At 40.6% G+C, this 16,908-nt stretch overlaps 1 protein-coding gene across 5 annotated transcripts in view; it reads right to left on the bottom strand.

Annotated features, from left to right (window-relative positions):
* Window positions 1-16,908, bottom strand: part of MYLK (myosin light chain kinase) — a 195,598-nt gene that overhangs the window by 23,956 nt on the left and 154,734 nt on the right. For all 5 annotated transcript variants that reach the window (XM_021526062.4, XM_085584908.1, XM_085584907.1 and 2 more), the window contains 4 exons: window positions 6,314-6,616; window positions 2,706-2,741; window positions 2,513-2,606; window positions 1,322-1,525 (listed from right to left, as the gene is read on the bottom strand). In XM_021526062.4, coding sequence (XP_021381737.3) covers window positions 1,322-1,525; window positions 2,513-2,606; window positions 2,706-2,741; window positions 6,314-6,616 — 637 coding nt within the window. The remainder of the gene's footprint in view (window positions 1-1,321; window positions 1,526-2,512; window positions 2,607-2,705; window positions 2,742-6,313; window positions 6,617-16,908) is intronic.

Below are 16,908 nucleotides of genomic sequence, written 5' to 3'. Positions count from 1 at the left end.
TGTAAGAACTTTTAAAGCTATTTCTCACAACATCTTTGATATGCAAAGAAATATTATATTAATAGCTACAATGGAAATGATCCCTTGGAGGTTCTTTACCAATACAGGTGCAGCTGCTGGGCTGGGATTGTGGCAGCTGGGTAACACGACAGTAGAGAGGCGACCAGGCCACCTGGCATGAGGTGCCACAGGAGCACCTCACTGCCCACACCTGCTCTGCTGCTGCTCAACACAATGGAAATGTTGGGAAGAGGCTCAAAACCCAGAAAAGGTGTTCACCCCAAACTAAAACCACATCCTAGTGAGGCTGGCTGATAAACGACTTCACATTTGATTGCGATGTTCTATATTTTTAAAGAGTAAAACCCCTTTGCTGTCAGGGGGGAACTAATGGAATGTAAAGCCATATGCTATTCCAGACTCTTTATACATCTCCCTGTTTTCCAGTAGCTCTGCCAGCTCTCAGTTCCAAGCTAAAGTAGGGTTCCCTTCCCTTACCATCGACAGTTTGCTCAACTGCTCAATTTAAAAATAAAAACACCTTCCTGCACATAAGTTCCAGGGTTGTAAAATCCCATCTCTGAAATATGCCAGTGCAGCAGTAGTTTGCACATAATCTAAGCAAGTGCCAAGCAAGCAAAATAGACATATAGTCTCTTTTGCCTGAAACAATTTATATCTTACTTAGAACTTTCAGCCAGCAAAAAACCTGCTTCTCCTTTCATTAGACAGCACATTAAGTTGATGTGGCAGCAGAACTGTAACTAAACTAAGTTTTTAGGAAAAAAACATCAGCAGAGACCAGGATTGAATTTTCTTTCCAGTTGGTACTGCCACAAGAATGGGATCCACACTAAGCAGGTGCATTATAAATTATAGAAATATTGCTCACGTTGGCCATTATTGTTTGTGATGACTGTTCAACACGTTTAGAACTGCCTAAAGTAAAATAAGTTCTCCTCCTTAAACACACTTTGGTTCTAAATGAAAGTCCAAAATGCAGCTAACTTTGTTCTCCCCTCTCCATGGGGGCAATAAGAGCAAAACTGCAAAACCCCACTACATGTATTTTAAGAAACAAGCAAACTAGACTACAACAACTGTAGCAGATTTTGACTGATTTTTAAAAGATTAACACAGATTCACTTACACAGTTTAAACAAGCTGAATAAATAATTGGAAAAACTTGCAAGATCTGAAAACCATTCAGGCTCTGCAAATCCTGAAGGGTTTGACAGTCTTGTGTCTGTAAGTTGCTACTTTTGTACACAAAACTATTTTCAACATTATTAACTTTGTCAGTGCTCTGCTTTATACTTACATTTCCAAAACCATAACAATGTTGGCTTTTTCTTCAAAGGCATCTACACATTGGACAAGTTTTGGATGATGTAGGCAGTTCATGATGCTGATTTCTTCCCTTATGTTTTCTTTTTCCTTAGCAGAATATGCTTTGAAAAATTTTCCTGCCCAAACTTTTCCATTCTTCTTTTCAACAAGCCTGAAGACTTGTCCAAATTTTCCCCTGAAAATATATAACTATTTTCATAAAATGTTTTTGCAATATATGGGCCATCACAAATAGCAACAATTTACTAAATATTCCAGCACAACAATATACTAAATATTCCAGCACAACCATTCCAGTCTGAAATTAAAATGTCTTTGCATCAAGCATTCTATACTGATCTGCAAGAATTTTTGAATGAATACCATGTTTAGAGACACTCTGCCATTCCAGTTAACAATTCTTTTATAAGAGAGTTCAAAAATTGGGACTCCTACCAGGTTTTAAGTCAGGTCTTTGTGCACAGTTTTCTATAGATCACACACCTCTGAAGATGGGACATCTCAGGTACAGGATTTAGGTGAAATCAGAATCTGAATGCTCAAGGCTTTGGTATTCTTGTTTCCCTTTGCTGTCATCTACAATTCCACCTCTGTGTTACGCTTCTCAGGATTTGTTCATGGCAGCACAGAGGATCCCCTGGCCTTCAGCACCGATCACTGAAGGATTATCATGGCCTGCAGTTCACACCACACGAGCTGGGGCCCTGAGAAACACAGCCAGGCTAATCACTGACCTTCTCTCAGCAATAGTATTAATGCTCTTGGGATTATGGCTGCTGTCAACAGAGATTCCAGCCCGTGGGCAGGATAATCTTATTACCACTAATGGATATAATGGAAATGCAAGTACACAATGTGTACCTTTTTTTTCAGACAGCTTTTAGGACACTGAAAAACGAATGAATCCTCTAGCTTTGTTCATATGTGGGCTCCATTTGCCAGAAATACATGTAGTGCCTATTTAAATTTATCAGCAAATAGGAGCAAAGGATCTTTATGGAGTGGAAGCCAAAATACGTTGGAAACTATTTTTACTGCAACAAAGGAGCTCAACTAGGATGTTGAAAGTGCAAGACAGTCAAAGAATAAATGCACATGATCTTTATAATTGGCTGGTAGCCTTGAAAACTGTGTGTCTTCAAAAGCAGAGCCCAGTACTTACGATCCCAGTCTTTCTTCGATGTTATAGACATCTGACACCTTCTGCTCAGTGTTGATCGTAACCGTCCGATATTCCACCTCTGTTTCTTTCCCCTCTACAAACAAACATTAAAGACCATGATTATAAAGCTCCAGAAAATGTGAATGAAGAACACAGACTTGCATTTGTCCTGTTTAAAACATGCACTTCTTACCATCATCAGATAGCTCCGCTTCATCCTCTTTAGGTTCTGTGATGAAAAGAAAAAGATATGAATAACTTTTTATATGGGATATGGCACTTACATAAGATATTCAAAGTGACATGGATTATTCACAGTGACATGGACAACTGATAGACCCTATGGCAAAGCAGCAAAAAGCAGTCAGGGAGTTTGTGCATTAACTTAATAATTAAAATCTCTTTACCACATCACTATTGACTATCCAGTTACAATCTAGTCACCATTTCTGAATAAATCACATTCCTGTGGTTTGCAGTACTTGTCAATTATACCTGCCTACCAGGAGATATCAGCATACTGCATCAGTTCAAAGTAATCTAAGAAATACCTTTAGAATGCCTCAGGGAAATAGAAAATAAATTAAAAATATTAAAATCAATAACACCTCTTGTTCCATGACAGTTTTTTCTTGGCTTTGATGTGTCTATTTGGAATTGTGAAGCCAAAAGTTAGGCAAGTATGTACATGAAAAGATTCTCTGCAAAGCATCCAGACAAACTTTTCAGACTCAAAATATTAAGAAAATCTGAACAGCATGATTCCCCTGAGCACGGCTGAATTCTGCAATCATTGAGGTTCAAAGGGAGCCCCAGTTCTGCAGGCAGACTCAAAGACAGGTGAGCCCAGTGACCTAAGTCAGAGTAAAAGCTGGCCTGAGTGTCCTAATTTTAATTTCTAATGTTCATGTACAGGAACTGCCTGTAGCACTGCTTTTTGCCTGCAGGTAAGAGGGGAAAGGGGCTGCAGCTGGCATGTTTTATACATTACTTACACTGCTGGGGCTTGCTCCTAAGACCTGTGGCTGTGACCAGTGATTTGAGAAACTGCAAAGGCTGTTTGGTACATAGTGACCTGTTAATTCTCCTGCAGCTGCTGAAGCTGCACTTTGCCACCACAGAGTGCAAGCCTAACCAAGGGATTTATCCCCCCTGTGTCAGCAGATCTGTGTTATTAGATTAACACAGTGCTCTGAGTGCTGTTAGGTGTTTTAGAACCGAGTTAGATGCAGAGGATGAGAAGAAAACAGAAATAAAGGGTGCAGGGGGAGCAGATATCTGGTCTGAGGCATCACCCTTTCACATCCTACACAAAATGCTGCATCTATGTGCTTGCAGGAAAGCCAATGAAGTGGATAAAGTCTGTTGCTAAAGCCTTCCTCTCATTTTTTTTCCTGGAGCTGCAACCCTTGCATATTCCTGCACAGATGAGCTGGTTTGCAGAGATCCACCAGAAGAGTAGGGAGGGAAGGGAGCCTTCCCCACCCGGGGTAGCTGTTCTCAGACCTTCCTCAGCTACAAACCACTCCTGCACACAGCACATAACATTTTCCTCCCCTTTTAAGGGCTGTGTAAGGGAGCTGCTCCCAGCCAGGCTGCCAGTAGGCAATGTCTGCCAAATACTGCTTAGACAAGAAGTCAGTGCCCAGCTCTGCAGTGACACTGCACTGAAGCCACAGAATAGAAACAGTTTGGTCCACCAGTGGAAGCCTAAATTATCTAAGTGATACATATCTGAACTTCGAAAGTGTTGAGCAGCTGTTCTAAAACCTTTCTCGTAAGTGAGTCTACAGTACCAAATTTTCCTCAAACATGGCAATGCAGGATTTGATCTGTTGTGATTTACAACCTTATTTTAGTTTTCTTTAAATGCACTGTGAAAATTTAGCCGTGCCTCTCTTCACTAAGATCATACTGACATTGCTAATATGGGCTGGCCACCACAGTATGAAAATCAGAAATCAGAGTTCCTGGCAGCCTAGAAAATCCCGAGTTACTCAGCTAAGTGTTCACAAAGATGGCAGCTTAAAGTCCTGACTTTGGCAGGTGTTGAACACATGCATTTTCCACTGCCTTTAATTAAAGCACCAGTTATATTCACACACTTGAAAAATCACACTTTAGATAAGTTGCTCTTTTTTCACACTATTTGCAATACCAAAAATTGAAATCAATTCTTGGTAAGCCCTAGAAGTGAGAGCACAAAGATGACCTCCCCCTCCTGCAAACAGAACATATTTTCTTTTTACTCAGAGCAACTATTTTGTTGCTTTTTTTATATGAATCACAATCACTCACATACTTTCTAGCTTTTGTACTAAATCTATGTAAGAAAATGCTCAGACTTAAATGGAAAAATAACATATTTGCTTTGGTCCAGTATAGGTAGTGGTTGCTCTAGGAAAATCATAGAGAAGAGTCAGGTCTCCAACCCTAGATGTTTGTTCTGCAACTAAAGAAAGAGGGAATTCAAACACAGGGAATTTTATTATGAAGAGCCAATACTATCTAGCTTCCTTTCAATTTTATTGCTACTCCTAATGTTATTTTCCCCACTTTGAAGAGAAAGTGCATCTTGATTTAGATTGGTTTAAAATCTTGCAAATAGAGGGAAGTAATTCCTCAGCATGTATCCAATTTAGCACTTGAAGAGAAATATGATTTACTTTTGTTTGAGAGGCTTACACAGTTGTGTGATGCTGCATCACTTTGCTATCATTTTGTCTTCCTTTAGCAATAAATTATAACTTCACAAGGGTTATGTGGAACACTTCAAGCTCCAAAGCCTTGCACATATAAATGAAGAAGGAGAGATACAACACACAGTTAACTCCTCAAAGACGGGAAAAATGGTAAAATTTGTTATTCCTGGTTTGTGGTAAGGTGACTATCAAAGTCATCCTTACACAGTAGGTAGATGGAGGTGTGCACAAAAATATGATGTCTCTTCCTGGTTTTGAAAAAGAATGATGGCATTTGTGTGTTTCAAGTTTTGTAACAGTTCCTGAATAATTTCTACAATGATTGAACTCTCCCTATTAGCCCTTTGAGAAGATCTTAAACAAAAATTAAGAATTGAAAAATATTGAAAAATATTTTTTCAGGTACCTGCAACTCTAACTGAAAACCCTAAAAAATAGTTTTGGCATCCATAATGCTGCAAAAACAACATGCTAAGTAGGATAACCTTGAATTTACAGGCTGGGTGTACTAGGGGACAGAGGACTGAGGTACACTATCATGCTGGGGTTGAAAGCATGGGAAATACAGCTAGCTGCAGAGTGCCAGTTTATTTTCTGCTGCATATTCTGTGCTTGGCTAGCAGCAAGCACATTTATTATTTCCAAAAGCAAATTTGGGATGGTGTTTATGGTTTGTTTTTCCATGGTGTGTCCAGTATAAACTATAATGAATCCATTGTTGTATTTCAGGTAAGCCACCAACCATCATTTTCCAACTGGGCATGGACTGAATGTGTAACATCTGTGGAAGGTTTCATTTCCCATTACCTGTGCACTGAACTGCAGAATTCTGTCAGCCAGCACTCACCAGCAAGCCAGAATGAGATTTAATGCTTGCTTTCCCAAGGCAGGGATTTGGGATCCCTGAAGCCAAGTTTCCACACTGCAAGTATGCAAAACTGATGTGCTCAGACCCCTAGATGAAGTCTGTGAAGGACCTGAGCACAGTTACAGCCACAGAGACACGTGGGAAGGAGGATGTGCAGCTCTGGCCTCTCTAAGGTACTCTTAAGAAAGAGTTCAATTGAATTGAGATGTTTTTTTCCTTGTAAGAACTTACCTTCTTGCTTCTCTCCAACCGTTACCAGCTCAGACTCTTGGCTGGGCTCACTGATGCCGTAGACGTTGGCAGCTCGCACGCGGAATTTGTACTCCCGGTCGGCCTGCAGGTCCTGCACGTTGAAGGAGGTGCTGCGGCAGGTGGTCAGGTCTGTCCATTTCTGGTCCACCGAGTTCCAGATCTCCACGGTGTAGGACTGCACGGCGCTGCCGCCGTCGTAGGAGGAGCCGTACCACGAGAGCGTGAGGGAGGAGCTCCGGATGTCTGACGCACAAGGAGTTCCAGCAGGTGGGTCTGGTTTATCTGCAGATAAACGCACACCATGGGGATCAGAGACAGAACTTCATCAGGGTTCCTGGCCCTTCTCTTTCCATTCCATCACTCTGCTTCACAGCTGTCATTAGAGAAACTGCGGAGACTAAAACCAATCTTAGCTATGCCTGAAATCTCCCACAATGGTGCAAACCAATCCTTGGTGATCTTCCTCAGAGGAACAGCCCTGTAACACTCCCATCGCTGTGATGTGCTCCTTCAGCTCCTTTCATCTGCTTCCACACTTCAGGGCCACTGCTCACCTTACACAGCCTCAGAAAGTGCCACTCATCCAAATACACCTGGGTAGCAGAAATACTAGAACCAGTTTGCTGGCATGGAAACAAGGCCTTGAAGGGTGACAAGTTTATCTGCCAACAGTTTAGTGAACAAATTCATCTATGTGCAGGTTTTGGAAGTCTAGTGCACTTTTTGGGAAGGAGTTCAATTTAGAATATATAATTTAAACAGTGAGATTTTTTTAAAATCTCATATGCATTTTGGAAATTGTTCAGGAAGCAGAAGATAGAAACTTCTGTATTTCCTCAGAGGGTTGCTACTGAAGTCCTTATTCAGATGAGTAGAACCAGTATCACCAGAACCTGGTGTAAAGCTGTGCAGCCAACTATGCAAACACCTGAGAAAATATGACTTCTTCAAGATTTAGTCTAATGATTAGTTATTGAAATTTATGTTCTTCTAAGACAGAAAAATGATGACTTTTAAAATAAATTGCTAGAAAATAACTGTGGCATTTAAACACTTCAAAAGACTTTTAAATTAACAAATAGCTTCTCTGGAAATAATCCTCTCAGAAATAATCTAGCAAAACCTACAAAATAATGATGATTGGTATGTGGATGAACTACTGCCCAAATGTTGAAAGAGAAATCAAAGGATAGAATAAATGAGAGAAGAGGAAAAAAAAGATAGGAAGTGCGAGGTGCTACAAACATTGGTTACACTGAACAAGGACTGATAAAATCCTGTCCCATTTTGCTTGTTCAAGATGCTAATGAATATTATTACTTTCTCTGTAGGAAAGGCAGAGCTAACAAAGCAGCCAAAAAATAAATCAGCAATAAAAACATCCAAATGCTGGGGGAAGCTGTTATAGACTTTGATCAAAGCCTCTCTGTGACAGACTATATCCCTCTATACTCAAATTATCATTCCTAGGAAAATTACTGAGCTGACAGAAATAGCCACAATTTGTCAGAAACATGCCTTTGGTTCTTGGACAGAGGAACCTCTCCTCTGACTCCTGTGGAGGAAAATTAGGACAGTCTAATCAGATCAAGATATTTAAGTATCAGTTCACTATTTGGAAGAGTGCAAGTTTCATTACCCAGTAACTTCCCTGAAAAAAAAATTAGCTCAGTTGTGGTGAAAAATACATCTCTCTCCACAACTTAAACATATTAGCAGACATATAAATAGAAATTCTCAAGTATGAGGGAAAAGGGTGAGAGGGAGAAAGGGAGGTGGACACCAATTATGCCACTGCATTCAGTATGAGAACCCCCAGGTGAAAAAAAAGAGTGACTGCCAGAATCAAGAGTATCTTTGTTCATTTTGGCAACACTAAAACCACCATTCCACTAGGAGTCATCATTATACAGCACATCTCTTGCTGAACACATGTCAGAAACCAGATCTCCTTAACCTCTGGAGCAGCTTATTGTCCTGTTTGTGGTCACATTTTACTCACCTCATTTTCTGGCAGAAAGGAACGGGCTATTAGCAAGCATGAGTTTATAGAGTAGATATATAATGAACTGAATCACAGAGAACTTACATGATTTGTCTAAGATTAGAAAGAGAGATTGTAGCAGAGATGAGAACTGAATCTTGACCTCCTGGTGCCCAAACAGCAGCACCCCTCTTCCCTGTACTGCTCTTGTCCCAGCCTCCCTGGAGCTGCAAGTGAGGATTCAGTGCCCACACCATTTGCAGTATCAGCACGTACCCATAGCAGCCATCAGAGAGCTGCTGGCATGGCACACATGGATTGTATGATTTTAGTCAGACAGTGGCAACAGCATTTTCTTTCCACTACAACCTGTTATCTATGCAGACCTTGCTGGGAATGATTTTCTGTCCTTCTCAAAATCTTTACAGGAGCAGAATATTCAGCCCTGTGTCTTCTTTTCCTCCTATGTAACCATCACTGCATCATCTCAAAATGCAGATAGAACTTGAGTAAGTAACAGCTGATTTATTCTAAATCCAAACAGAACAGAGCAGTTGCAGATAGCAGGAGGAAAGTACTTTGAAGGAAAAGCCAAGCCAGTGGTCCACTCCCTTACAGTGGCATCTGCTGAGGTTTGTCAAAGCAGTACAGATTCTCTGACATCTGCTATGTACACAGCCAAACCTGGATATATGTGATGCTTTAAAAATAAAGTGTTAGGTTGCTTTACTGCTGTGCACTGAATTGATAAGGAGGAAGTGTGCCTATGTTTCAGTATTTGCAGAGCATGGTAGCCTGCTTCCTGTGCAGGACATAAAAATAAACTCTCTCATTGCTGACTTTCAACACACTTCTGTTTCCAAATGAATCTCTGGGCATGATTTATCAGTTTCCTAGGCCTCAGTTCCCTCAGTAAGCTCTCTTTCCATGACTCACCTAGACAACTGGAGTCCCTCTGGCCTGCATGGTTTACAGAAGCAAGGCTTAGGTATGTGAGCACTGCAGAGAAAAAAATCATGGCCAAGGGGATAGCAGTGGTGAAGGAAATGCCACATGGCTTTAGACTAGTATCTGCTAGTCTTGGGAACATTTCTATATTCCTGAGGCATTTTTCTCAATAGGCAGAGATGAAAACCTGCAACCTTGGCTGGACTCTACTGAGGAGAAAGATGCACGTTTCTGTTTGAAGTCTATCATGTGCTGCTGCTTGCAGATCTGTTCAGTGTATAAATACTGTAGTAGCTGCTATGGGAGATCCTAAACAGGAATGAAAGCCTAATCTTTGCTCTTTTTTAGTATGACAGATGAATATGTACCATTTTAACATGCTTAAAAATGACTTAATATCAGCTTGGATGGTATTCTAAAGCTCTGCACATTCAAAGAATCTGCAGATGGTCTCTCCATGTGTCTGTTTTGTTTCTCAATAGTTTATTCTATGGGGATTTTAAAGGTTACCCTGTATTCATCTGTCTTTATTGAAAGCTAGAATTTTTTGCCAAACTACATTCCCTTCTGGAATATGAAATCTCTATCGGCACAATTAACTGCTTCCAATAAAAACATCCAATGAGCTGAGGAGGGGTGTGGAAGACAAGCACAGTTCTCTACTTTGTCCTTCTGTTTTAGTGTTTACTATACAATTCATGTCCCTGAGCTGCCTGTCTCCAATATTCTGCTGCATGTCATGTGCAGTTTTTGACATGCACAATCATGTTTCACACTTAGCCTTATAGTATGAGGGCCTTACATTGGCTTCATCTTCTGGAATAACCCATAGCTACAATCCAATATGTGAACCAGAACAAAGGCAGAACATCCAAAAATGCACTTGTGCATATTTCTATAGGAGATAATTCATAATATTGAGCTCTAATTTCAATTCCACTGTTACATGCAATGAAAGAAAGCCACCATAAGGTACCTTAACCATATGAAACTAGGGGTACTCCAGCCTTGGCTACCTTACAGCATGTATATAACACCAACATCAAGACTCATGATGTTCTAGATGATTGTGGTCAGACTGGCTGTATCCACACAGTCCTGTTGAACCTGGTCAGAATTCCACTGACTTTGCATGCAAATCTCTCTCAGAATACAAGTAGGGTTGCCCCAAGCTGGCTGCCAAAGCCTTGTGACAGGCAAAGGAGCAGCTGATTTGGCCTCAAACCTGGCTCAGGGACTGTTTGCAGGCTGCATTGAGTTGCTGACACCAGCAGCACAGAGGAAGCAGCAGGAGCAACTCCTGTAGCTGTGAGCCATAAGGCAAGCAGAGAGGAGTAAGAGGATTCTGGAGATGATGTGAAGGAGAGCTCTACTGCTTTTTAGCACTTTGTGCTCTAGCAAACCAGGCACAGATTAAAACCCGCTGCTTCTCAACAAAGGGAGGTGTAAATTACCACTACCCCAAAAGCAATGAGGTCAGATTCCATTTTATTCTTTGTGGCATGTATTCCTTAGGGGAAATGATAATATCACAAGCTGGCCCCCCATGAAATGTTTAAGCCACTTTTAAGACCATACCAGCACTAAAATACACACTTGTTATTACTCTCAAACTGAATTCAGCTGCACTCCTTCCTCAGATAAATTCTGAGAAATATTTTGGTAAACAGGTTTTGATATGCAGCCTGAAGTAATCTTCAGTTGATTTGTATCTGTGCACTCTGAGAAGCATAAAACATATGCATGCTTGGCCTTTAAATCATTGCTATTTATCAGATAAATTTGACTTGATGTGATTGCCTTTTCTTTCTGTGGTGTACTGGCTAGAGCATGTTGTTAATAACACCATTATAGTGGGTTCAATCCCTGTACAGGACATTCACTTAAGGGTTGGACTCAATGATCCTTGTGGGTCCCTTCCAACTCAGAATATTCCGTGTTTCTGTGAAAATTCCTTTGCATAAGCAAAGGGACTTTTTTCTCACTGCATTGGAGGCAAACCCACAGCTCATGCAGGACACTCACGTGACATGAGACTGTGCTATCTAGACCTCACTGCCTTCTCCACATGGTTCAGTTTACAGAGCCCTCAGAACACAAGAACCATTCCAAGAGACCAAAAAAGGCAGCAATCTCCTTATCTGAGTGCAGGGAAATGGAAATTGCTCTGCTACTTGCTGTGAGGGTCAGGCTGAGCCAAGGCGAGGCAACAGAGTTTGCTGTGCATTGAGAGCTCACACAGCCCTGGCTCTTAGGCAGAGATATTGTTCCAGCAAAAAGCCTCTAAAAACTGAGAACAGTATAACCACAGCCTCTGAAAAGTCTTTTTTTCCTTTCTTTTATGAACAGAGACAGCACTAAAGCAATGTCTCTGAAGTAGTTTTCTTTATCTATTCTCAAAATTGGTTTGTTTTCTTTCTAAATCCAGTTATCATATTACTGTATAGTACTATTATTAGCTATTGCGATATTTGTCTGCCAGATAAAGAACAAACAGAAAGAAACAATTTCATTCCATTCCACAAGCTGTTTAGCCAGGGAAGGTATTTAATATGCTGCAAAAGCCAGTTGAACACTGTCCATGCCGACAGCACTGGCAAAGCTTTCATTTGAAATCCATCAGCAGGAGAAAAGCGAAACCATAAAAGGTCATAACTGAACTCGGCACTATTGCTGCCAGGGCTCGGGGTCATGGCAGACCTCACTGCTGTGCTTGGAAAACTATGCCCTGCAGCTCTTTTCCAAGGGAGAGGAGTGCTACAAGTAGAGATACTACCCCTTAACTCCTGTAACTAATGTGCACCCTGTACAGGTTTAGGATAAAGTTAAATTTTAAAATGCCTGCATTTTCCCGCAAAAAACTCAAGAGAAACTGAAATGCACACGAGTTTTCTCCTAAAAAACAGCAGAGGCAAGGACCCCATGGTAAAGATTTGGTAATTTACACCTTCCCTGTAAAATACACTGCAAAATACTCTCGCCACATTGCTCTTCCTGATAACTCTGACAGAAAATGAAGTTATTTAAAAACTGCCCTTTTGAGACCTGTGGATAAAGCAGCTCACAAATACTGGTGGCCCAGAGCATTGCTTTGTGCTGTTGGGGTAACTGAGGCATGGAAGTGTAAGATGACCTTGCCCAAGGACACACAGGAGAATGGAGCTGGGAACGAAACCAGAGCTCACCACTCCCACGCAAATGCCCTCAGCACAAGAACATCTCCTTCTGCCACAGGCCTAATGGAACAAACAAATATATAACGCATTCTCAGGAGCCTTTTTCTAAACCATCTGCTCCTGAGCCTGAATCAACAAGCTGTTCGGATTACTCATGTGCTGCACGTTAGGTATCTGCTTTGATAACTGATTGAATTAGAGCTCCCAAACATGCCCACTGAAAGGCAGAATAAATTTTAGGAGTTTCCCAGTAGGACTAGCAGTGGATTAATCTCCACCAGGGTGAGTTTGGGACTTAGGAGCCCCATGTGCAAGAGTTGTGATTAATAATTTTTGAGAGACTAGGTAAAATATAGGAATTTTGTTGCAATTGTCAGGATATTTATTTTCTTCCTCAGAAACAAGCTGAAGGCAAGCATCAGGAAAAAGCAACTATGCATGGAGTTCTACTGAAATTTCTCCTAATAAAAAATGACATTGAAACTGCATAGCCATTCAAGGGACAAACCTGGATTAGTGTGCCAGCACTGATGCATAGAGCAGAGTAAGCTGGTTTTTCCTCTACACATTTTTGTCTTTCTGTGAAAATTCAGTTTTGGTACAGCTGCAGAGCCACTATGCATTAGTGGGAAGCTGACAGTGAAGGTTACTATACTCTTGAGCTACAACAGCAGCAACATAAGTCATCTCTTCCTTAACCACCAGTGTAGTTGCCCTTTAACCATAAAAACAGTGACAAAAATACTCCAGCAATCCAGAGGAATTTGAAAGGTTGAAGGTTACAGAGTAAGTCCACCCACATATTCTTAGGAAATTCACTGCATTCTTGACCTGACAGTAAACAGGGAATCACATGGGTACTGCAAGATATAACCAGATTATTTTCAAAAAAAGAACTTCAGAATCATTCATATTTGCACTTCTGAGATGCAATATTCAGTGTCAAAATGTCCATGGGTGTCTCGCTTCACTGTTTGCTTCTCAGATGTTTGCACTTAACTTTTCCAGAGAGGGAGCACAGAACCCTGACCACTGGGTCCTCTGTGTCTGAGTGGGGAGCACTGTGCAGATTTCTCAGGATTTCCCACCATGCATTCACAGTGGTGAAAGGGTCACTGTGCACTGCTGGGTTTGCTGCCACATTTCCTTGTAACACAGTTCTGGGGGAGGAAACAAATGCCAATATACCTTGCATATATGTGACTTGTGGAACCAGAACCAAGCCCTTCACAGCAGCAATTAAAAATCCTACCATTACATTCAATGACTGTTGGATTTAGTGATGATCAGACCTTGTTCTCATGTAAATTTGTATTTTCTCATTTGTGCTTAGAAAGACTGTGCTCACACAGATTTTGTTAAAGGCAGAGAAATAACACCTTCCTCACAGAAAGTAACTTCCCCATCCCAAGTCAAGTATGGAATGGAGCAGAGGAACAGGTTTTAGTGAATTCATGGTATACTACTTGCATGCCTGTGTATATATATATATATATATATAAATATATATGTGTATGTCCTTGAGTACTTAGTTTATCACTTTCCAACAGCAGAGAAGGCTGCAAAGCACAGTACATGCACCAATATTGAGAGTAATAAGTAATAAAAATAAAAACACCATAGCTTTTAACTTTAGGCCTCTCAGGGTCTAATGACATCGCTCTTATTCTTTTGCATATATCTACCACAGAGATTACTAATCACCATGATACTTGTATATTTGTGTGTGTGTGTACAATACATACACATATATAGACATATGCATATATCTATACACAAAATACCACATCTGGAACAGTAAAAATCCCATAGGATTTATAAAAGACAAACAAGGCTGGTCAAAATCAGCCCCCAGTTAGGTAGTACGTGTGTTTCTACTTCTGTCTTTAAAAAAGTAAAAGACAGCACTAATATCCAAATATTCACTAAACACTGATCATCAAAAAGCCCCTGAATAGTAGCTATGGAAACATGAAGCAATAAACCCAAAAGCATGTGGCAAGTTTGTGACATAGCTGCAGTACAGATAATTTCTCTAGTGCCAGACACCCTTGTTGAATTCTGTGTTATTCTTTGGACTCTGTCATAGTACCCAGCTTTAGCCAGTAGGAAAGCCAAGTTTCTTTCTCAAAGATGGTTACAGACCCAGGGCTATCACACAGCTAAAATGTTCAGAATCATAATTTTGATAAATATATCAAATACATCCAATAAATGGCACAGAAAGAATGAATATTCCTTGCAGTTATTTTAAACTGAAGGCTCTACCTTGCCTAAAAACTCATATTTTACAGTAAGCTCATCATTGGCTCATTTAGCAAGTCCACTTCAGTCTGACACAATGTCTGCTATAAATCATTAGCTCAATCTCACATCAGGCTGTTTTGATTTTGGAACAGAAACATGTTACAAAATGTCCCTAGAGAGATCAGTCAGCTAAGGAAATTGCTTATTTAAGAGAGCTGCTCATAACAATAGAGAAGGCCTCAACATGGACATTTTGGGACCAGTCAAACCAGTCAACCCTTTAAAAGAAGATACTGCTTAACTTGGATGTCTCACAGATTTGCAGGTCTCCCAATATTATTAATGCTGGTACAGAGTTACACAATGAATCACAAGGCTCAGTCCTTGTGGCTGAGTGCTGTGTGCTCAGCACCACACATTATTTAAAAAGGCTCCTCTCACTTGTTTATGTATCAGTGCATGTGCTGTGTGGACTGCACACAGCTCACACTGCAGGCTGGATGTGATGGACATTTTGTTCATTGATATTCATTAAAGGAAATAAAACCCCTTAGAATGAGATTTGGCTTCTTTCAAGAGCATCCTTTCCCATGGCCCAAACTGCATCAAATCATAAATTATTTAAATGCTTTAGGTGTCAGAACCCTTGCACACTTCAGTTAAGACTGTAGTTGAGGCCTGAGTCTGACAGTTAAATTTAAGACTTTGGGAGCTAAATTCAAAGGAATGCAGGGTATGTTTGTTTCCCTAAATGTCATTATTAAAAATAATTTCTACAAATTGAACTCAGAGTTTGCAATCTAGGACTCAGAGTTTAAATCATAGCAGGATCATTTCTGATTTGAATCCTGGCAGATAAGCTCAATCCTTTGTCCTCTGATTGGAGGTTAAGTCAATAATGTTATTTTTTTGTGAAGAAAGGTCTTTGACAACTGCAAGTATAAAACCAAGATCCAGGATGGTCTTAAATATCCTCAGGAAGGTCTCTAGACCTTCTGTTCAAAGCAGGATCAGCTATAAGGTCAGACCAGATTGTTCAGATGCTTATCCAGTCAGAACTTGAATACCTCCAGGAGTGGAGACTGCACAACTTTGCTGGGCAACCTACTCCTTGACATGTGTTACTGTCCAAATTTAATTTGAGAAATGTTTATTGGGGTCTTTCACATAAGAAACTTGCCCATCAGCTCAAAGACTTTGAAACCTACATGGTTGTAAGAGGTAATAATAAATTAGAAGAGGCAATAAGTATTAATATTGAAGAGATAATAATAATAAAATAAATACATCTTTATTTCCATATTTATTTCATTTGATATCTTAACAAATGTCTTTGATTTGCTAAAATTCAGAAGAGCCAAGCCTGTCAGCCAGCCCTTTGAGAAACACAGCTCTGGGTCTGCTCAGATGCTCCTCCAGAAAGCAAATGCTCTGTTTGTACTTTTAACACATTCAAGGCTCAGTTGTGCAGTGTGGTCAGGCAGCAGTGTTTTGAGCACACAACACGCACACATGGATGTTCCTTTTCTCAGTAAGGAGGCAGCTCACACAGAATTTAGAGCCTTATTGTAAAGGACAGAGGCAAACAGAGCTGATCTCTAGCACCAGGACTTTCTCCATCAGTGCTTGTCATAAAAGTGGGGTCAGGGCAGGAAGAGCAAGTTTCTTCCCAGTACTTAGGATGGAGCAGAGAGAATGGACAGGCAGGAATTTAAGGGTGAGCTTTGGCAGACTCAGAAGTCCCAGGTTTTGCATACTCAGAGAAACACAGCTTCCCTATTTTGACTGACAGGCTTTAGAGAAAAGTACCTTTGAGCTTCAGTGGACATTTGACACCTTTAAAGGTGCAAACAGTGTGAAAGATTTTATCTCATAGTGAGATTCTAACCTCTTTCCTAGAGGGAAGGCATTTTTGCTCCCTTTTCCCACATTTTTGAGTGCCCAGATGGAAGAATCTGGCCTTAAAATGCATGTGCAGCCAGCTAGGAGGCCTTGTCATGCCTTCAGCATTGCTGACATCAGCGAGATGTCTCACTGAAGAGCTTGGCAATGTTACAAGATGGAATTTATTCTTTTTAGCTGGAAACAGAGAGCTTGTCATCAGCCAAAACACATGGCAAACTCCTGCACATTGTAAGGATTCTTCACCCAACTCTCCCAAAAGCATCTCTGAGAATCCCACGGTTCTCTGGCACATTTCTTAGGGAAGAGCAAAGCAG

Source organism: Lonchura striata, chromosome 7 (assembly GCF_050655825.1).
Source record: "Lonchura striata isolate lonStrDom1 chromosome 7, ASM5065582v1, whole genome shotgun sequence".
In the NCBI taxonomy this organism is placed as follows: domain Eukaryota; kingdom Metazoa; phylum Chordata; class Aves; order Passeriformes; family Estrildidae; genus Lonchura; species Lonchura striata.
This window is presented reverse-complemented; position numbering and strand designations above follow the sequence as displayed.